Source organism: Vidua chalybeata, chromosome 8 (genome assembly GCF_026979565.1).
Source record: "Vidua chalybeata isolate OUT-0048 chromosome 8, bVidCha1 merged haplotype, whole genome shotgun sequence".
Lineage (NCBI taxonomy): Eukaryota > Metazoa > Chordata > Aves > Passeriformes > Viduidae > Vidua > Vidua chalybeata.
The window spans coordinates 22,712,598-22,736,241 of NC_071537.1; the positions used below are offsets into that span (position 1 = coordinate 22,712,598).

A 23,644-nucleotide genomic window follows, 5' to 3' on the forward strand; every position below is an offset into this window, starting at 1 on the left:
TTTGGTTACACATGATTAAACAGTTTTGGACCATGAAGAATAAACAAATGGCCTCTTACAATTGACTAAATGCACAGGAAATATCTGCTTATACTTACTCTGGCCTTTTTCCTTTTCTAATCTTAGCCCAAAGACCCTTGCTTGTTTGTTACACTATGTAAGAAGCATCTCGTCTGATAGAATATTTATTTAAGAAAATAGAGAAAACCCAAAGGAGGGAAATATATTTCAGTTATTCAAATAAAGTGAACCAACTGTTACTAAACTTTCTTTAGAGAGAGTAATTTAAAACAGTTATCAAAATAGGAAACGTAACAGTGTAAGATCTAGTATGGGTAATTTTTCTGCATCTGCATAACAAGGAAAGTGGGAAAAAGACATGGGAATATACATGGAAGGATAAATTTTAGCTTTTCTTACCTAGCTCTGTTATAATAGGGATGTTGGCTCCTGTTGTAATGGAGGGTTGACGTAAAAGGCCATGGACTGGACTATTGTCTGGAGACGTCCTATCCATCCCAGGGGGTGTAAAGCCTAAAAGGAAAAAAGAAAAAAAAAAAAAAAAGAAAAGAAGAGAGAAGGTTTACAGAGGACAAACTACACCAAACAGAAAAAATATTCTGAAGAAAACACCTTTCCTTAAACAGCAAATAAGATTTTAAAAAGTACTGCTTGTGGTAATACAACCATGAGGAACAAACTGCTTCCATTAGTTAGTTTTAGGTTTGATCAGAAATCAAGATTTAAAATAATCTGTTTTCCAGGAGCACTACCACCCACACATGGTAGGGTTTTTGTAATTTTCATGTGTACCATTTGTAATATGCATTTCTATGAGGATTACAATTGTAGGAATATTGGGATGGAAGGGTCCAGTCTACAAGAAAAAAGGATGAAAGGAAAAAGACACAGGTTTTCAAATGGTATGTGAGAAGATTGCTTGAAAAGAACTGAAAAGAATGACAATTTGAAGGAAACAAAGGTGGGAGAAGAAACGTGTTGGAAGATACTCACAGAAAAAAAAATCTGGAGACCAGCAACATTCACCTTTAAAAAAGACTGTTTTCAGCCAGATTCTCTACAGTTTGATATTGAGCTCTTGACATTGAGTGTTTTTATCTATTTTTTTTCTTTAAACAAAAAATACCCAAGAAAAACCTTTTGGAGTTTGATTGTAAGTACTGAAAAATGGGTAGTTATACAAAACCCCATGCAATAGCAGGATTGGAAATTCACCACTGAGACTAATGTATTCCACCCCCCTTGTACAGTAAAATTATAGAAAACATGGGAATGCTCATTTAATGTGATTGCAGAAATTATGGTAAAGCTAGAAAGTGACTTTATGGTTTCATATAGACAAATATTAAGGCAGCATTTTTAGACAAATATTTGTCTGCTAGGAATAAAACTGAGCCAAGTTTACTTTTAACCACCCTTTAAAAAAAACACATTTTTTTTTTTTTTTTTTTCTTTTTTTTTTTTGCCATATTATTTCCAAGTTCTTTGACTTCACACCTGACATCCAGGGACAGACTTTTGGTCCTTTAGCACTAGTTCTGAATTCTCCATATACTTATTCTCAACTAATCACAGCCAGATTAATTCCTGACTTAAATTCACTATCTTCTTGCAGTGTGGAAATTGTTTTGCTCCATTAAATTCATTGATACATTCACCTGGTACTGAATTCAGAGGAAGATGATATGATACCTTACCTTTCTTCAGTTTGGAGACCAATTTACAAACCAGAAAATCTCTACAATAAATTGTTGTTGTTAGCATATCATACTGGTTTTATATTGTCTTAAGGACTTACAGTTCTCTTCCAGTGATAATTACATCACTCTTAAACTGCCCCTAAACTACAAGGGCCACTAGATCTGGGCTTCTTGATTTAATGGGTTTTAATTTTCTACTGCCATTCATTTATCTCTATGTTTTGTCTGTATCGCATAGATCATATACAGGTAATAAAACTAGAATCACTGGGAAACGACTTTCTTAGCTCTGCAGAAGGTACTGGTATGAATTTCATTCTGACTATCACAAGAAAACTCGTTGCAACATGGTGATTGTACAGACAGAATAGCTTAAAAAGGGAGTGAAAGTCTGTGAAGAAAATCTTCAGGAGAAAAGAAGTGGATACGATATCTTCAACAGGCTTGCAAGACAAAAACATTGTCATAGAGAAACCTAAGTCAGTAGAGCAATTCTATATAATATTACCAGTGGATAGAAAATCTTTATAAAGCTGATTTCTTAGAGGCAATTGGAAATGTTAACTCAGTCATGTAACACCACCTGCGATGCTGAACTCAGGAAGACCAGCTTGGTGACAGTGAGTTGTGGCCCCAGCCAGTTTCGGTTTGCAGATGTTTCCTTGTATCTGGCACTATGACTGAGAGCTGATTTGGCTCTTTAAATGTTTACCTCTTCATGGCAGAGCCTGAGATTCCTCAGGCTCACCAACAGAGTCTGACAGAGTCTTTCAGTCACCACCTTGTAAGTTACAGGTAACACTGACACTCTCACAACAGCAGAAAAATTAAAGTGTGACTCCAAAGGGAGGAAATGCTATCTGAGGACAGGTGGGTATTAGTGTGACACCTCCTCCTGCAGCAGGATCCAGTGTTTCAAGCCTTGTATTCTGTTATGGAATGCATTCTTTTAGGAGATGCAAGATGCAGCCTTTGTCACATTAGAAAAAGCTCAGGTAGCTGCAGATTCCTTAAGCAGTTAAGGTGGCAGACCCAGCTGGGTCTCCTGCTGAATTACAAGTCAAAATGGCAACAGCAATACTTTTCATGCTCACTTCTCTAAAAGTAAACAAAACTAATATTGTTCTCATGCACTCCAGGGATTGTACTGCTCAGAGTATCCCTGGAGGCTCTGCTTCTCCCTTTTTTCCTGAACCCTTTCTCCCTTCATCTCAGGACGCACTTCCTAAGCCACCTTCTCGTGAATCAGGCCCTTCAGATGGTAGGAGCACAGCAGTATTTCCCTACCAGTTAAAAGCAAATTGAAACAAGCTAGTGTAACTCAGCTAAATGTGCAAGTTCTTCCAGCCTCCCCTTCACTGCAATGTGCACACACAGAGACACGCTCACTCTCCACTGAAGGCCATTTGTAGCCACCTCTCTAACCCTTAGAATATTTGTCTTCCTGGGATGGTGTCAGAAGATTGAAGTAAATGTGGCATTTTTGTTAGACACAGACTGTCAGAAGCTCTGTAATTGCACACTGCACACATAGTGCATTCAGTCTGAAATGCAGGAAGCATGTTAAAGGGATTGTGTTTTCTCCTTGAATGAAAAATAGACTCGTGCCTTAATATTTTTCATCCTACTGTCTTGAAAGACGTGAGAAGTATCTGATAATTTAATTTCCCTGCTCATACTTAATTCAGACACTTCTAGAAATTTGCTTTTAAGAAATATAAAAATCGTAGAGTATTTTCAGGAAAAGAATTTTGTGTGCTTATGTTTGGAGTCACGAGCTATTGAACACCTTCAAGACACATTCCTACTCCCAAGTCACAAACTAATTTCCATACACAGGCTGTCTATTTTTTTTCCTCCAGAAGAGAAAACAAAAAAAAAAAAAAAAGTGCAGGAAACTAACCTGCTTTATCAGAACTTTCATTTAAAGGCATGAAAAACTACAAGTGACAGCTGTGCAGATTCAGTGAATGTGACATTTTTGAATTTCTTCAACTTGACAAGTAAACACCTTAAATCGGTAATGCTATATGCATAATACATGACCTGTATTTTGACATCCATCATCAAATGCTGACTTGAGAAAATACAGGTTTGTACGTCAAGGAATAGCACCCATAAAGCAGGGAGAAATTCAGGTCACAGGGTATTAGGAAAACTCTATTTCATTACTGAAGCTGAAACAAGCTAAGGCATCAGATTTAAGATTCATTTTCAGCTGTGAAAAGATTCAATTCTTCTGCACAGAGCACTCATTTAGAAATGACATGCTTTCCTCACAGCCTCTTTTCATTTTCCTTTCCATATTCCATTTTCTCCTTTCGTCCCCAAACCTTGTTCCATTAATGCTCATAAAAATCATAAAACAGGGCTGATAGTTGTGATCTTACAAACACAGCATCTCCTTGTTCTATAAACAACTGGAGGAGCTCTGGCTACAATTGCTTAATGGGAACAACCTCTACAGTACTTGCCTGTGCAAGTCTGAGCACAGTGCCTGTGGAAGGAAATGCAGTGACAGTGGGGAGACTTCTGGAGAAGGGAATTCTCTTTGCCAACAATTAGGAGGTAAAGCAAAATCATATCAGTTCCAGCAGTCACTGCATCTGGTACTAAATGATGTACTGGTTGAGTGGTTTGCTTTGTATCACTTGAATTTTTCTTTTTTTGTGGCTTGTTTTTGTTTTCCTCACTTATTAAACTGGCTTTACCTCAGGCCATGAGCCTTTTTCTCACTGTGGAACTTAGTTGTCAGTCACAGCCAACCCACCACTATTGGCTATAACCTACTCTACAACATAGAGTTATAGTATCATTTAGGTTCAAAGTGACCTTTAAAATCATCGAGTCCAACCACCAACCCAGCACTACCAAGTCCACCACTAAACCATGTCAGTTAGTGTCACATCTAAATGTCTCCTAAATACCTCAGGGATGGTGACTCCAATACTTCCCTGGGCAGCCTGTTCCAATGCTTGACAACCCTTATAGTGAAGAAATTTTCACTAATATCCAATCTAAACCTCCCTTGGCACATCTTGAGGCCATTTCCTTTTGTTCTTTGACTTGTTACCAGGGAGAAGAGACCAACTCCCAGCTCTCTACAACCTCCTTTGAGGTAGCTGGAGAGAGCAATGAGGTCTCCCTTATAAAACTGAGGAAGCTTTAATAGGAGGCAGCCCACCCCTATCTGTCTCTGAAACAAGATACTGCCAAGCAGTGAATTAAGAATATCACAGCTCTGAGAGGAACACAGGTTTTGGGCTCCTGACATGCTCCAAATCAGTAAGGCCTGGCAGTCAGCAGTCACTGCTTCTCTTCTGGCAGCAGCGTCCCTCCCTGACAGGCAGGGACTCCCATGCCCCTCATCAGATACCTGCTCTGAAGGAGCTTGAGTCTCCTGCAGTTCTCTGCAGAAAGCTGATGGTTCAACATCTTGGTTTTGAGCAAAGAGCATTTCCCAACTCCCTCTAAGATACTACTGCTCACAACAGTAGGCAAAAAACAATCAATTGCATCAGAAGCAAAATACAATTCTTAAAGCTGTTCTCACCTTCACGGAAAGAGAACACAGGGGAAATTTCCTCGGTAATAGGAGGCAAGCTCTTTTTACCAGGAGATGCAAGTGCTCTCCTGCTCTGAGTTCAGCATGGCCAGGTGGCTATAAAACTTCACTGTCCCTTACAAAATACCACCTACAAAGGGATGAGCAGCACTGGACTGGTGGAGTTCTGCACCTCTTGAGCCAGGCTGACCCAGGGAGGCACTAACTGTGTCTCAGCAGTAACATGCAGGTTTTCTGAGATGCACAGTGGTACTGCCATGAAGTTCAAAATTAAAGAATATTGGGATGGCTAAACATGCTTTTTTTCCACTGAAAGCACCACCAATTTTGCTCTGCTTATGTGTGAGCAACTGGCCTGACAGCCAAATGATCTGGTGATTGTGCTGGCCATAAACCACTAATTTTTGTTTCGTTGCAGGTCACTTAACTGAGTAATGTCCCACAAAATGCAGGAAAGTTTGCTCTTCACAGCAGTAAATATATTCTTAAAGTTTGCTGAGGGGACCAATAAAAGTTCACTGGGGTTTTACTGTAGAGGGAAATTTGTCTTGTGGATGTGCACTGCTCCTGTACCACTGACTCCACCAAGACCTAGAGGGGCATATTCTCAAAAATGGATTTTTATGCTACATTTATATCTTCTGTTCTTAAGGATCATAATGATTCTCTTCCCCTTTTTCTCTGCCCCTTTCGTTTTTTCCTCCATTCCTTTTCAAAGATATACATTTTACTAAACTGGAACTCTATGCAGGCAGAAGGCACTATCCCAAAATGAAAATCCACTTCACAGACCTAAAGGTTGTGGCCTTGTTATTAAAGCACCTGGTAAATTGATAGTGCCCTTTAAATAATGCTATTTTAGGGAAAGATGTCATGGCACTCACTGGGTGATATATGCACTGAAGTCCTCAAATATAATTTAAAAAGCATATGTACATTCAGCTACCTCTGGTTCATAAGGAATCATAAGGATCATTCTCATAAGGAATATGAGACAACAATAATATTTTGAGCATATATGAATAACACATAATGTTTAACTGCCAAACACGCCCCCGACAGGTTATCGTGCAGAAATATGGGACAAGTCTTTTCATTAAGCAGAGCCAGCCTAAGAGAAATAATTCTCAAATAGGACCTCACAGTTGTATCCCTTTGCTACTGTTTGCTGACAATGTCATTAATATTCCTGTGAATTCAATTGAATGATAGACTATACCTGTTATTCTCAGAAGTGCAGCCCTTGGGTATACCTGGAAAGTTCAGCAGCAGTCATGCAGCTAAAGAGCTGCTGACATTCATGGGAATCTGTTACAGCCATTCAATTTAGAAACAATTCTAGCTTCAGTGTCCCATGGGGTCTGAGACAGAGAGTTGTAGTTTGGCCTGAGAACCTGGAAATCCTAAAGTCTGGCTTTCAGTTCTGACTTTTAGCACGATTTGTGCTGAATATCTAATAATCTCTTGGAGATTATCGCAAAAGGTCTGGAAAAGGAGAGGAATGTGGGAGGCCAGATGTGACTACATAAGCTCCCAGCTCTCTCAGAGAGAGAGAGCATCTTCAGAGATGCTCCAGGCCCAAACACAGGCCAAGGTAAATCTACAGAGAGTGGAGGCTGAAGAACGACATCTTTCTCAATTTAAGCAACCCTCCAATGCTTTTGGATTGGAACAATACTGGAGCTTTGAACTCTGAGAGACAATGTCACAGAGAACCAGCTGCCACTTCCTGCCAAGAAAGTGCTCTTCTCTAATGTCCCTTCATTCACTTTCTGCTGAATTACAGAAACCTACAGTGAAAATATCCTAATCAAAGCTCTAATGGAAGCACAGGGCAATGGGTTCAATCCTGGTTTCTACTCCCCAAAGTGTGAGATCCATTCCTGGATGAGTTAGTGGCACCATGTGCTGCAAGTGCAAATGATTTATAGGTCTGCTGGTTCTTCAGCTGCTCTAACAAGGTAGGATTGAACTGTAAAAAAAAAAAGATCAAGAGAAGGATTGGAGTTTCATCATCTTGAGGCCTAGCATTGAATCACACCACATTGATTCCATTTCAATTGTGAACAGCATAATATATTAGAAAAGCGTAATATTTTAAGCTTAGGGCAGAATCATGTATAACTTAGAGGGGTCTGTTAACAGGTACTTCTATAAATCTTTTCCCAGTTTAAGTGCCATTTTGAGTTTCACTCATACACACATCAAGAAATGCAGTCCACCTGAAACTGCCTAGGTTTTTTGTTGTTGGCTTTGTAGGAATCTTCACAAAATCTTATGTGGTAATTACCCAAACCCTAACTCTTCCAAGGTTCACCACAAGCTTATACAAACCAAAAATACCAAAACAAATGGACTTTCTTTACTAATGCTTTGCAGAGCACAGACTTAATGTTCACTTCTTCCTGTTTTTCTCACTTTAAGTAAGATAATACGTAGTTACTAGCTGTAGCACTTCCCTCAAGTCTGCCTGAATGGAAACTCTATTTCTCTATGCAGTAAACAAAATTCAATTTCCCTTTTTTAGCTACTTTGTTATAAACTTTATTTTTTAATTGTTCCTACTTTTCATTTACTATTTAATAGTTTTCTACACTAGGTGCTTCTAGGGCATAAAGTTGGTAGCATCTATAGCACAGGTTTGCAGCTAAAATGATTTCGTATATAACAATGCCAAACTCCTTTCAGTTTAATCATTAATCAACCCTGTATATTTGGACCTCAGGCAAAAATAAATATGCTGAATAAAAATTATCAAATAAATTAAGCTATATTACCTAGTTTAGAGAGACAGGTATTCAATAACTAGAAACAAAATGGAAAACTCACCACTAAAAATGATATATTGGCATGTTAGATGAGACTCTACCTTATGTCATTATATCAAAAAAAGTAAATTTTTCCTTAGTGTAAAAGGAAGAGCAAAGACAGATATCAGAGCAAGTAATCAATTTAAATACTTGAAAAATAAAAGTAACAGTGTTGTCCAACATCTGATTGGCAACTACTGAAACATAAATTAAACAAATTTCCCATTGCTGCTTATGGGAAAATTATGCAGATTAGAATTTGATTAGGTTTATATCATGAGACTCAATTTGGACTTTTAATCTATTAAGCTCCAATAAATGAGGCATCTGAATAGCTCCCCTGAGCAGCAACAGTAATAACGACAGCAGTCATTTTTTGGAATATGTATTCTGAAAATTTCTTTAGCAGACGAGTCCACATCTTTAAGTATAATTACTTTGTAACTTCTACCAAAAATTCAGGTGTTTGCAGTGAGGAAATGGATACATACAAAATGCTTAAACAGACATTTTATGATAATCAACATCTGTCACTCTGTTCTAGCAATATTGATTTTCCATCAACTTGGACTTACTTACGGTCGACTTCATGGTCTGTGTGGGCTAAATAGTGCCAGCAGACTTGCAAATTACTCAAGCTGGAACTGAACTGGAAACCTATGGTAAAACGTCATTAATTTCTCTACAGGCTGTGTCATAACTAAAATCCCACATTCAAGGCTGTCTTGGGGATCAAAGATTGAACTGTGAAGGTTATAGCCCCATTTTATCAAAGAAATCGGAACTAAATTCCCAGAGCTGAGCTTTGAGACAGGTTAGATTCAGATCAAGACCACCTCTAATTTATCTGGCAGGTATGCTTTGTAGGCCCTCCTGCATATTTCCTGCAGCCTAATCTATTTGCAAGTATACAAAAGCTCCCCTTCTATATTGCTCTATATTGTAAAATGCAACTTCTCAAAGCCTGCTGACTAGAGAGCACATTGTGCACATGTCCTGTCCTGCCAGATTTTACCAAATCCTAGAGAAGCTTTTAGTGCATAGGTTGTCTTATGCAAATAAGACCAAGTGCCAGTAGGCAGGTGATTAAAAAAAAGTATTATAAATTTCAGGGCTTTATTAAATGCTCATAGTGAAGGAACATGGATCCTGTGTTCATGTGTAGATATATATTCTTTAAAAGAGGTTTTAACATGGAATTTAATTCTGGCACTCAAGCTTTCAGCATGTCACTACAAAGGTTTTCTGCAAGCCAAAACCTTTTACCAGTACTCCAAATTGAACATAATAAATAGGGGAAAAAACCCCAGTCATGCCTTTTGTCATTCAAATACTGCCTTTTGTAGCATACAACTTCAGAGTAGCATGTCTGTTAAAGACATCTTTGTAGATATCATGTGTGAAAATGAGTATCAGGTTGATTTTAACTATACCAGTCTATATAATGCTAACTCAACCAACTTTCCCTTGGAGAGCACAAGAAATCACACAACCTTTTCTTTCTACTCCGTTTTTTTCACCATTTAAAAAACCCAAATACAAACTGCACAGTTGTGGAATCAGGAGGAATCTGAAGTAGCTCTCTAATTGAGTATTCTTGAATGCTGTACCAGTAGCAATATATTAGCTACTGATAATACCTAAGGTTGTGTCAGCAGTGATATCACTGGTGCCGCTGGGTTGACCCCATCTGTAAAGGGTGGAAACCCCTGCTTCAGTCAGAATCAAGAATTCCGAGAGCAACTTATGCCTCAGATGGCCATATCCAAAGCATATAGTCAGCAGTGTAAATAAAGAGGCAATTTGCTCAAACATATCAAGAATAAAGGAAAGGTATTCAGAAAACCACTAAGGTAAAGTCTGCTCTTAAGACGAAAATTCCATTGCTAAGTCTGCACTGTTTTGGCTCACTGTCTTTCTCCTCTTACAAACATTAATCTTAAAAAGAAAATGAATTCCTTATCATGACAGAATTACTCATTATTTTATCAGAGTTTTTTCTAAAATCTCTAAGAGTTTTCCTTACCTCTGACAGCTCAGTCTTTTTATATTTAAAGAAGCATCTGCAGAAGTGTCTCTACACCAGTTCCTTATTTATTTTATTTATATGGGATCCAAAACCCATTACACTAGCAAACAAGCTGGTAAAGACAGTGATAACAGTAAAATGTAATGTGGTATTCTTTAAGTAGTGAAAATTAAATAGCAATCATAAAATGTATACTACAGTATCCAGTCACAGTACAGACATTCTGAAAACTTCCAGCAGTTTTTTGCTGGGTTTTGTTTTGTTTTGTTATGGTTTTTTGGTTTTCAGTACTGACTACTTATCATCCATGCATCTAAATACTACTTTAATATCTACTTTAATATCTACAAACACTTTAACTTTCCTATCCATTATTGCTTAGTAGAGAATTAAATGTGTTGATAAAAAACAAACTGTTTTCTTCCTTGTTTCATTTATTAGTACCAGTATCAGTGGAAACAGCATTCAGTATTCTGAATATTTCTAAGAGTCTTTATTATTATTTGATAGGATTCTGAGTATAAATATTCAAGTTGTAATGTGGGCTTTTGTTGCTAGTGAGGTAGTTTAAGAAGTGGTGATTTTGGGCCAATCTAAAATATAAACCTGCAGATAAGTCGTAAAGGCATCTACATGTGACACAGTGAGCAAGTTGCCATAAAAAAAAAATCTAGACACAGTCCAAATTTTTAGAATTACTCTGTCCATATAATTCAGTCTACATCTTCCACTGAAAATGGAAGATATGTCCAGACAGAGGAGTGTACATTGCCACTAAAGAACCAGATATTTAATTAGAAGTTAGAATAGTAACAATTTACAAATTATTGAGGATTTACAACACATATACACAGATTCTAAAACACACCATTGAGTATGTTAAACAAAGTGGCCAAGCACCTGTTCTGAATTTGATTTTTGTTACAGCATAAACTGTTTTTGACCAAGCTCACACTTGTGGCTAATGGCTTAAGAATGTCACTATAGGGTTGTTAGTCCTATTAATCTATTAAACAAAGAAACATTTTCTCAGGCCCCACACTACCCTGCCTGATTTCAGTCTCTTGTTCTTTTTATTCAGAGGAGCTGTTTCAAAAATGTCTGCTTGTCTTTGCCCTCTCTTTGAGATGCATTAGTACATCACAGAACAAGCAGACTGGCAGGAACTTTGAAACAGGAAACCCTACATGGGCATCCAATCATACTACAAGCCTGTCTATGCATTTAAGAAAAACTCTGTCAAAATTACAGAAAATATATATGCTGTTAACACTGTAGGGATACCTTCCTTGTCACTAATAACCAGTAATCATACTCCTAAATTAGTATTTAGAGTATTTGACAATTAAAATTGAATAGAAAATTTAAGCAAGCAACCAAACTTCAAATCAACATGAAAGGTGGAATCTCCATTATACTTGCATAGGATCTGCTTCAAAGTTCTAAGGAAAGTTTGCAAAATATCACATATTGCTATGACATTACAGACATTTTGTAAGATCTTAATCTTGTCTCTAAATAAGCCACTACAAAAATTCCCATTAGCCATAAATTTATTTGGGTGTGTTGAATAGAAATAAATTACAAGAACTAGTTCTGAACTTTCTTTAACAAAAATTCCTACCATACAATTTACAAAATTAATAATTTACTTTTTCAGCTCTGGTCTGTTCAGATGTTGAAAAGTTGTAAAAATAATGTATTATTAGGAGCACAGCAGTATTGATTCTCCAACAAAGGCTGTGCTTCAAGTCAGCCTGAATATCCCATTCTGCAGATGCTGAAGGAACTAGCAGGTTATTGATAACCAGAAGCTAACAATCTTTTAGAAAATGCTCATTATGGAAAATCTTGGCTGTCTCATATTTAATCATGTCAAACTTAAATCAAGAGGTCTTGAAAACAGAAATGAAAAAAAAAAAAGAAAAGAGGTCTTGAATACCAAGAATTTTTAAAATTTTATCTAAAGCTGTCAAAGTTCTGCAAATCACTAGCAGGTGTGATAGATCCCGCTTTTCTGCTTTGGAGATCACAGACTAGGATTTAAAAATCTAGAAAGAGCAAAAATCTAGCTTTCTCCTGTATTGCTATCAGACTGGTGAAGTCTGCTAGATACCGATGCTTTTTATCTTCTTTCACAGTAAAGCAAAACCAGTGACACTGATCTCTAGAAAAACCCCATCACCTTTATGAATATAAATAACCATTTATTAAGCAAACAATACGTAGTGAAGCAAAGAAAGACACCAGAATTATGCTCATGAGGCTGCCTGCTGTGGTACATTACTTTCAAACTATCTTGTATTCCTGCAATATATTATCTATATGTTCCATTTTCTTGAAGTTATCTTCATAATCAAGATGCTATCACAAGTATCGTGGGCACTGGAACTATTTTTAATTTTCATTTAAAGAGCAATTAAAGAAAGACAATGGATACACAAGATAATAAAGTAAGTGATTAGCAGCATGCAAATGACATAGGCTTAATGATAATACCCTGTTCTATTCTCCAAAGGGCCTGTTGAGAGAAACCCTTCCTACATGTGGTTGTGCAGCTAATGTGCCTCAGCCTACAATTACAACATTGCTGACACCATTAACCACTGAAACAACATCACTTCATGAAATCCTTGTTGTCTCATTAAAATGCAAAGGGTCAGGTAATTTACCAGCATTGTGTGTCTACTTTTGTTGTGGATAATTAGCAAGCATTACCCAGCATGGACTCCTACTGGCAAACAGTTAAACTGTGAAATATTAAAAAGAATTTTTTATATTTGATGGGAATTTGAAAGATTTAGAATTATAACCTCAGTATACCTTTGTATTCAAAGCCATGAAACACAGACCTTTTACACATTTAATGTTATAAGATTTTTATGGTTGGTTATTTTTGAAAATTAACTTCAAATTTTAAAGTTTTTCCTCAGTATAACTGGATCTAGATACACATCTTCTTATGAAATTAAGAAGTTTTAGAAAATACACAGAGGGAGATGCAAAACACCTTACAGTTTCTTAAAGAGTTACATATGGTTTCTTAAAAATAGTTTTTTTAAAAGTTAAAACACAGAGGTTGGTGCAGTACATCTAATACTCATGTGCCCTTTCATCTTGCTAATTGCAGCCTCAATCACCATTCAAGGCAACCTTGATAACACTCACTATCGGCTCACATCTTGTCAGGGAGCAGAATGGTCTCTTATTCTTTAAATGGAAGTTTTGGAACATAAAACACATTCCAATAAAAGTGAACAGAAAATTATGAATTCATTAAACTACTTTGGTATCTTGTGCTATATATAATATTTATATTCCAACTACTGTAAAATATGCTTTAATATCTTTAGGCAACTCTAAGGACTTAAATATTTATAAAATGGCTAAAGATAAAGTATAGCTCTCTTATTCCTACATACAGATGATGTAAGGCATGCAATCAAAGACAATAACACTTTCAACCCATTTGTCATCTTAAAGGAGCCTTTCAACTTCAGATCCCTTGTGTGCAATCTACATAAGAGTTGTTGCCTACATAGGCAACTCCAGAGGAGTTTGCTCCTTAAAAACTACCAAGAGTGCTATACTTCACATAAAACAGGGTTTTCTGAAAATGGAGACAAAACTATAAATTTGCAGGGAAAACAGCTCCAAGTGGGGCTTCAAAATACTGCTGTATTTATCTCTGGGACATCTGGGAACAGGAAGCATTTTGATTTAATATTTCATAACATAGAGGCAATTGCTTCCTTGCCTGGTGTATAATTAATGCTCATAAAAAGAGTGCATTTTTTTTATTCCTCAGCATCAGAAATGCACAAAATAGTACACCTTCATAATAGGGGGTTTACTTTCAAGATGTTGAACAGCAAATAATAATAAATTTGAGTTACCATAAATTTATAACAGTTTTGGGATGCTTAAATATAGTTTAAATGTGAGATCACATATTTGATGTACTGTATTATCTACCTCCTCTGTCCTGGTTTATTTTCCTCTGGCTGAAGCAGAAGGTATCTTAAAGCAGAAGAGGAAGAAGTAATTGTGAAAAATTAAAGGTATTTGGGTAGGACCTTACAGTATTTCTCAAAACCAGAGAAATTGTGCCAAAGGAATATCTCACTCCAGCCATTCATCCAACACATTTTTAGTGTTTTATAAGCAACAGAATTGAAAACTATCTTTTCGTAATAGTTTTTCTCTCTTTCCAGGAAAACTTTGAGAGACGTGGGAAACTACTTTGTGTATGTAATTCCAGCAGGCAACATTGGTGTCCAGCCGCAAGGAAAGGTACCAAAAAAATGTGAAGGATGCTGCATGGGATCCTTCCTGTCAAGGGTTTCATGTGAAGACTGGAAGCCTAGTAAAGTCCTAACAGAGCTGGTTTCTACAGCACAGGAAAAAAGTTAAGTGAAAAGCCTCTCTCTCACCCAGACTCTTTAGTTTATTTAAGTCCAAATATTACAAAGACCTGCACATAATCTAACTTTACACAGGTGGACAGTTTCATTGAAGTCAGAGAGATTTATTAACCTGCATAACATTGAGCACATAAGTTTTGGAACAAGCAAGGCATCAGATTATAAACTTGCCAGGGCAAAGGCCGTATTTTATTCTTGTATATATCAGGACTATGACAACAAGCTCTTAATTCCATCTAGAGCTCCAGTGTGCTACCACAAAATAAATAACAGCTATCAACTGATCCATCTAGTTCAGCAGGATAAGAAATTATGTGCATGTTGCAAAAAGGTAATACTGAGTTATTTATCACAGAGACCTGATCTTCAAAACCTGACCTGATCTTGGACTATTTTTTATGAGTAAATATTGATATGGGCCATGTCTGGCCTTTATCTCATTTTTCAGTTATTAACTTCATTACTTAGGATGGTCAGCCTTTGTTTTGAAGAGTACTAATGAAACCAAACTACAACCAACTAAAATTCAGTTAGCTAAAAAATAATCACTCAACCAAGGAGAAAATTTTGTTAATTAGATTATTACTATTATTGCAACAACTGATGCTAAAAAAGGAACATTCAGAACCCAGTATAAAAACATCCTTAATCAGGTGTTAACTCCTACACTAAACTATCAGTCCTTCAAACCAATAACCCTGATGTTAATGCAAAAAAACATTTTTGAAAATGTGATTGGTAGGATTGATATTGTCTTGGAGAGTATCTTTCAAAACATCTGTATCAATTAGGTAATTGTGAGCTAGCTTTAAGCATAACAAGCATTCTGCAGTCTAAAAGACATTGATATACAAAGACACACAGGAATCTAAGTGTTGAAAAGAATAAAGCTAATGTCATAGCTTACTTTGACACTTTTAAAAAACTACCCCAAATCTTTCACTTTCTGCCAGCACTATTCACTTATTTATTTTTAATATTACATCTACATTTAACGTTCTACATTTACTTATAAGCTTTCTAAAGTGGTTAAGTAGCTCCTTAAATTCTGCAATTATTTAGTGCAGCTAAATAGAGTTTGATTTTCTGCATTAAAAAAGTAAGGTTCTTTATTCCTACATTTTCATGAAATATAACAAATTAAACATAGGAAACAGTGCTGGAGTTGCCACAGAATATTGAATTCCATAAAAGCCTAAAAAATTAACTTTATCTATGATTATCCAAGCCTATATTCTGAAATATTAACTTTAAACCTTATGATTATAAAATAAGAGAAATAAGACAGAACATTCATTAAATCCCCTCTCCTTCAGGAATAAAACTATTGCTTTGAATTTATGAAAAGTTTTCTCTAACAGCATTAAAATACAGTTATCTCTGAAAATGGCAAAAACCATTTGTAACAAAGCACTTCAGACAGTATTCTTTCCCCTTATTTAAGAATTTTCTCTCATTTTCAATCCCAATAATATGGTTGTTCTGCCTTTTGCTAACATTTCAGAGATAAAGCAATCAAGGTTTATTGATCGGTAGGAGTGGAAAAGAATATATTATCTGCAATCACAATGGAAAGCGGATCTTAAATTCATTTTCTTAATGAATTTCTTGCAGCAAATTGTGAGACTAAGGTCATAAAACTTTGCAATGATATAAGAATTAATTATCAGATTGAGAAATAAATCTTATGAAACTCTGTGGCTGTTTCTGTCCTTTCAATCAAAGTTTAAGACAGCTCTAACAAAAGATGACAATGAAGTCATAAATGATTTTTAAAGGAACTGAAATTAAACTTGTACAGGACTATTTTACCTTGTGCAATCCATTACACCTGAAAGTCAGTGTGTAAAATTCTGAGTATGTTTACTTGATTTTATAGGATTTTCCCCAGAAGAATCCTGCCATGATGTATGAAATGTATTACCCAGGAGTTCATCCAATCTTCATGTTTTTATCTTTATTCTTTCTTGTTGGAGGATCTATTATGAGAACTGTAAATGAAGGCCCTAAAAAGATCTCTCATGTGTTGAAATAGTGTTCCTAGGGAAAATTCTCGTAAGTTGAAGTCATTCAGAAAACAGCTGCAATTGTTACTTTGCTGAAATACATCTACACTGCTGTACTGTGATCTGTCTTAGAATGTCTATGGAGAAAATGTTACTATACAGCCTCCCCATTCTGTACTTTAGACCTGCTTGGAGCTATAAGATCACTTTTCTTTATTGTTTAGTAAGTGTTTTTTAATGAAATGTACTGCTTTTATTATATAGGACTCAAAATAAGCTCTAAATCACTATCCAATAAAAGAAAATTATTGAGTTGGATATCTAAAGTTACTACCCAGAGGCTACTCTGGTACAGTATTTATAAATCTCTAAACAGTTAGGTATAATTGTCTTTCTGGGTTTTGGGAAGAAAGCCAAATAGCGGCTTTAGTTACAACTGAAGATAAATATTTTGTGTTGGGCCATGTTCATCTGGTGGATAAAATAACAAGTAAAATCCCCACAAAGTAGGACTCTAAGAAAAAAGCAAGAAACATGAAAAACTAAATGGGAATAGTCAATAGATGATACTTGAAGAAGAAAGGATGGAAATGTCAACAAAATGAGGGAAAGGAAAATTACTTAAGGTCTCCCAACTTAACAGCCAAGGCAGAACCCATCACATATTCAGTCGTCTTCGGTGCTTTGGAAAAATGTTATGACTGAGGAGAGCATGTTTTGACTATGGATATAATATTCTCTGGTCTGCTCTCCAAAACACTTCTTGATGAAATAATCTCAATTTCTGTTTGAGGGAACAGAATGAGAAACAGAAAGGACAATAAAAACCAATTTCCAGTACCTGGGGGTGACCTTTTTCTCCAACACACACACCTCTTTATAGATCTTTCTAGGAAGACAATCAGTCAAGATCTTTAAGAAGTAATCAAGACAAACACAGGGCTTCCTTGTCAAAAATAAGGTTGAGTTCATAAATAATTTTGTGAAGAATTTGCATTTACAGTATTTTGTACTTCAAAATCTGAGATATCTTAATGAAACAATAGTTTGCTGCAGCTTCAGTGGGATACACTTTGGCCTTTCTGTCCTTGAAATATAGGTTCTAGGTCTCCCAAAGGCAATGAACTGCCCTGATGATTTCCAAAGCTCACTTTCAGGACATTAGAGTCTGCAGCCCTAACCTCTAGCAAGCCTACAGAGCTGCCCAGTCAGCTTTGAAACAATCAATGCAGACAGCTCTGAAAACACTTCCAACATGAGAACTTTGAACAGCACAGGTTTAATTTGAAAGAACTTCTTGTTCTTTTTGAGTAGAAGTACATATTTTATGTAAAGAAGACCAGAAAATCCTTTCAGAACTGTTAGTAAGCTTTTCTTCCTAAGGAAGACAGCTTGTTTCCACACACAGTTCTGTGTAGCCATGCATTTGGTCGTATGTTGCCAGACAGCTGATGATGAACATAGATTTGACAACTCAAATAGTTTACTGCCATCCCCTCTGGATATGCTAGGTCATTTGTAGCTCTGGTCCAGATTATTTTTTTTTCCCCATGTCTTGGAACTTGGAGTTGGATTTTTCTTCTGTGGAAGGTCAAGGCAGAACACTGTGCTTGGATGAGATGCAATTCTGGCAGGATCAGTTATGATCCAAGATGAGGAAGCCAGATCAAAAAAAAGTTGCTGCACATTTTTTATAGAAGGTCCAGATACTGTTAACCAGTTCAAAAACCTAGGGATATTTTGACACCACAATGGGGTACTATCAAGTCTTTTTTCCTGTGTGAGAATGGCTGTGTGTGTTTTAAGTCCATCTTGCACTAGTAATGAGAAAATCCTTTGTTGATGCAAACCAGATAAATTCAGAGCTGATTTTTCAGCAGTTAACGTAATCCATTGGGAATTGCTAGCTCTATTGTTATAGAAATTTCCCTTTCAGTGAAGTGTGCTGTCATGTGTCCACCCACCTGTTCCTTCTACAAGATCCTTCCTCTTGGATTGCACCTGGGTTCCATTTCAAAGCTATGTCCCTGGCTGGAAAGGGCATGTTTGGAGGTTGGCAGAATGATGGATCTTTACAGAGGGTTGGCAAGTGATGGATCTTTATATGCCTAGGACTGAGAGTGACTTTGGTGTTAAAGCAGGTGAGGAGGATGAAGCTCTAGGAAAAAGGCAATGAAATCCCAAAATGTGTGGATTCTTTTCCTGCTACCAACTTAAAGTAAAGGAGTTATAGATATAGCCCTGTACTTCAACACTTGCCAATGATTATAGCTTATCTGATGGATAAATAAATGAGCATCCTGGTTTTATGGCACCCTTCTTGTACTGGTATCATCTTTTGCCTAAAGCTGAAATGAAACAATCACAGATACAAACTAGAAAGATCCTTGTATATTCAATAACTTATCAATTAAATGACTGTATTTTTTTTCAGAAATGTAAACATGAATTATATATCAGGTTTTTATATGAGATTGCACTGCTTAGTGACTACATAACTATACATATAGAATGCTATTTATTTGCTCAGAATAGCAAGAATAAGGTCATACTGCTAAATCCCTCACCAAAAATCCTGCAGCTCAGCCCATACGTTTCTTAGACTGCTCACATATTTTATTTCTTCTCTTTTCAACACCCTGTCACAGGTCAACTGACCTTCTGCCACACCTCCATATTTTCTAATGTCACTGTTTCTGATGATCAGTAACAGAAGTAACGTAAAAGAATAACACAGAAGATCCAAGGATGAGGTTGATGGGGATGCCTTAATTCAAAATCATGCATTAAGATCTAGAAGAACTCAGACTGGCAATACTGCAAGTTTGTACCAGCCAATGTGTTAAGTTTGTCAAGCAATACACAAATGTAAAATGACAACTTGCTCTATAAATAAAGGTACTTAATTGCCAGTAAGAATCTGTGAGTTTGTTCAAATACACTGCTTGTTGACCAGCAAAAGTTGAATCACCTACTTTATGTAATTGTCATGATAGTTGTGTCCACCGTATGTTAAAGCTGCATTTCACAGACAAAAATGTCACATTGCATATAATTTTCAGTAAAGTTTGTGCTATCTACTGATCTAACTGCTTCTGACAGTCTAATCATTTTATTCAAGGTCTTTCATGAAAATTTACGGTATTGAAAGGAACAGAACCAATTCAGGAGTTGTGGATTTCATAAACAGAGAATTTACTGTGAAGATAATAATTTTTGGAAGCAACTGGGCTTGCAAGAACCCTTCCTGATTCAGTGCTCCCAATTAAAATAGGCTGCTGGTTACCTGCCTTATGTTATGCCCTGATTCCCCAGAAATCATGCTATGGAAAGAGTCACCTTTTATTTTTAACATGCAGTCCGGTATTTACCTGAAGAAATGTCAAAAATTTCTAAGAATATGTCACCTATTGTTCCTCTGCTTCTCTGCATCAGCAACATTTAAAAGGGCTAAAGGGATTTGGACTATGGCCAGTGTACACTTCCTGACCTACAGGGGCTATTGCTGTAGCAGTGACCTGGGTATTAGAGTCTCACAGAACAATTCAGTCTGGAAAGACTGGAGGGTCTCTGGTCTTATTTCCTGCTATAAGCAGGGTCAACTATGAGGTCAGATCAGCTTCTTTGAGCTTTATGCAGTCAGTTATTAAATACCTCCAAGTATGGAGAGTAAAAAATGACAGGTGTTCACGTGGTGCACAAGACTGGATATTGACAGGTTTCTCTATCCTCACTGAGGGATGGTCTGACTCTGTGTACTCCCAGAGGTAAAATACAACAGCCAAGTGCTGGAAATGTCTCTAACTTCTGAGCAAAGACAGAAAATTCTCTGAGACTTTGTGCTCAAGAAGAGATTCTTGATTATTTTAATTATGTGTGTATAGGAGACTGAGAGAGATTCATCAAAGAATAGCCATTAGCCGGGTAGTGGAAGTGCAGATTTAGTTTTGATGTAGAGAATTTCAGATCCCAGGGCTAAAGCAGCAAAACAAGGAACCTCTATTCCACTTCTGCAATGAGTTTCCTAATCATGACTACAAGCTATCAGAGTGTGAGCAAGTTGGCCTCACAAATTTGTGAGGAAAGAACTCTAAAATATTTGGTGTTGTGTTACTTCCAGACCACAGATTTGAAGCTTTCAACACTCATGGGATTGAAAACAATCAGTTTCTTCCTCTTCTTCTCTAAATCTACTTCTTTTCCAGAAAACTGTCCAATCTGACTTTGAAAAGTTCAAACTTTGAGCTTCCTGGTACAATTTAATTCCAGTATTAAATTCCACTATTTTACTGCTGATTCTAAGAAAGAATTTTCTATGTTCAAGTTTCTATATTCAAGAAATTACACTGCAACCTCTGATTTTTGGCATATAATTCCTATTTCCTGATTAGAGTGTAAGGGGGAAAATCTGAATTTAATCTCAGTTCTCACAGTCCTTGAGGGAAAACTATCTCTAGATCAGGCTCACGGGGAAACTGCAGACCAAAGCACAATCCTTTCCACCTACATTTAAAGCAGAACTAGATCTAGAGGGAATATTTACTGCTGCAGTTAATGGGTTTATCAAAGGTAGGACTTCAGCTGCATAAACTGCAAGACCCTTCAGGGATGGGAAGATGATTGTTTTTACACTGATGGTCTTTGCCAGCGTGCTTATGACTGCTTTGCAGCTGCTTTGCACAGGCACAGATGGTGTAAAATAGCCTTTGGCAACCTATGAATCAGTCCCCTACACTCAGGAAAGATTGAAAGATTTTGTTCAACGTTCTTAAATGGCATGAGTACGTGTCAAACCATGGGAAGAAATCAGCTTTGAGTTAATTCTCTGTGGCTTCTTGACCAAGGAGGCGCCAAAGCTATAAAGAAAATTAAAAGTTTTTGTTCTTTTTATTTTACTTTTTGGCTTGTGTTATTAAAATTTGTATTTTCTCTGCAGTTTCAATGTGTTTTACATAAAAAGAAATTTTGTTAGATAGAATTCAGGTATTCCAAAGAATAATTGCAAGTTATCACTGGTTACATAACAGCAATTTACCGTGTAAAGGAAGCCACAGTGAAAAAACGACGATTTTATACATTATCTAGGAAAATTTTAAAATGAGAAAAAATGCCAGTTTCATGTTCATTCATTTTTCCTCTGAAAGATGTGCTGTGTGATGTAGCAGAGAAACTACGTGACTGTCCCTTTAAAAGCCATCATACCAATCAGCAGGTTTAACTGTCAAGCAAGCTGATGTAGGGCTCTTTGAATTACTGAGTGAGGGATATTCTTCCTGCCAGGTCCTGTCCCCTGTAGGCACTGCAGAGAAGTATTATAGGGCAGTCCTTACCTTGGGAATTAGCCTGCAAGACCCCAATGCTGTCATCAAACTGCATAGATTTGATGTTGAGTGACGCCAAGATGCATTCCTTGTCCTGCAGCGAAGCATCATCAATATTATTCTGATTGGCTGACAGGATAACGCACATGTCGCAGAGGTTGATGTTGACAGCCCTTAAATCAGCCCGACTTAATGGCGTACCCTTCGGCACAGGGAGAAAAAAAGGGGGGGTGCAGAAGAGGGAAAAAAGAAAAACAAATTAAAGATTGAGAAGGAGCTTTGGGAAATTATTTAACAAGTATCTTTTTTATGCTCTGACATTAAGCTGGTCTAACTATGTGCCAGGGAATAGGAGATGTGTGCTAATCTAAAGGGTAGTTGGTGCTGATGGCAGCATTTTAGGTTCAGTCTCAATACTCAGTCAAGCTATTACTAACAAACAAGAAACAGGAATAATGCCAGCATTCTACATCTCATCGCTGACTTGAAATTGTCTTGATTTAAGCTGCTATCATGTGGCAACCTCTGGCTCTCTGAATATAACAAGGGGGGTGGTTTAAATGTCTATTTATCTACTATCAAGTCGCAATGGTCTTGGGCAAAAGAACAGCAATTTAAACAGGAAAGCATTACGTGTCCTGCACATTTGAAATGCAATCAGGACAAAGCTATTTTTTTTCTACTTAAAGCAATACACAGAAAAGGTTAATCCTTTTCAAAGCACACTTTTGGTGCTTCTAGAAGGAAAACACACTGAGCTTCAAAGCTGTGTGATTAAACCCTTTGAAACAGAAACAGGACTTTATCCTAATGGGCACAGCTTGTGAAACATTCCCTGTTCCACAATCCTCAATCAGAGAACCATTAAAACTAAACCATTAAAACATCAGGAATCATTAAAACTAAACGCTGTGGTAGCCTGTGGATTTTTTTCATAGTTAACAAAGCTGAGATATAACACTTAACATGATATTTTTTGTTTAAAATTACACTTGCCTTTCACATTCAACAGTCCACAGCTGTAGTTACAGAATATTAAGTCTACGTCACAGAGGTTTTGAGGTCCAGAAATACACTCCTTTTTTTTTTTTTAATGGAAACTAGATTCTACTCTGCTGCCTCACATGGCTTGGTACCCAAAGACCCCGATGAAGAGGAGACATAACTGTCCCAGTGTCATGCAATGACTTTCATAAAATCAAGTCAAGACCCCAGTCTTCCATCTCCTGAGCATTCATGGTGATTCATGATATCTCCTGAACTCCACTGAGAGTACTCAATGTAAAAGTGAATTTAAAATGCACACAGTGAAGGAAGAGCTCAGTTCTTATTCAGCGTTTGCCAGCTTAATTATTCCATTTAATTTTCAATAATTTGAGGCATGAAACGTTGTGAAAAACAGTATGTATCAAACAGATATGATTTCATTATAAACTGCTCCAAAGTTAGAATATGATTATTCCAGCCACCTTAATCCTGCCCTTTGTGCCTGTACTGTGCACCAAGTGAAGCAGGGTTCCTGTGGGGAAAAATAATATGCAACCATGTAATTAATTAAAGGCTCACTCCTAATGATTTTATGCAAAGGGACAGAATTAAGGCTGCCTGAGGATATTTAAAATTGGCATTTGCCTACTTTTTAAGAGTTTACTCAGCAGCTTAAAGGCATCTTTTACATAGACTTTAAATTCCACTTTTTTTTTAACCAGAACAAATGTTTTCATATTCAGCTGTAACCACATCTCCATCAGATATTAGCAGCAAGCTT

General features: G+C 36.7%; 1 protein-coding gene across 10 annotated transcripts in view; it reads right to left on the reverse strand.

The window, feature by feature from the left end:
* KCNMA1 (potassium calcium-activated channel subfamily M alpha 1) overlaps nt 1-23,644 on the reverse strand; it is a 421,854-nt gene that overhangs the window by 22,605 nt on the left and 375,605 nt on the right. For all 10 annotated transcript variants that reach the window (XM_053948612.1, XM_053948610.1, XM_053948611.1 and 7 more), the window contains 2 exons: nt 21,886-22,078; nt 421-534 (listed from right to left, as the gene is read on the reverse strand). In XM_053948612.1, coding sequence (XP_053804587.1) covers nt 421-534; nt 21,886-22,078 — 307 coding nt within the window. The remainder of the gene's footprint in view (nt 1-420; nt 535-21,885; nt 22,079-23,644) is intronic.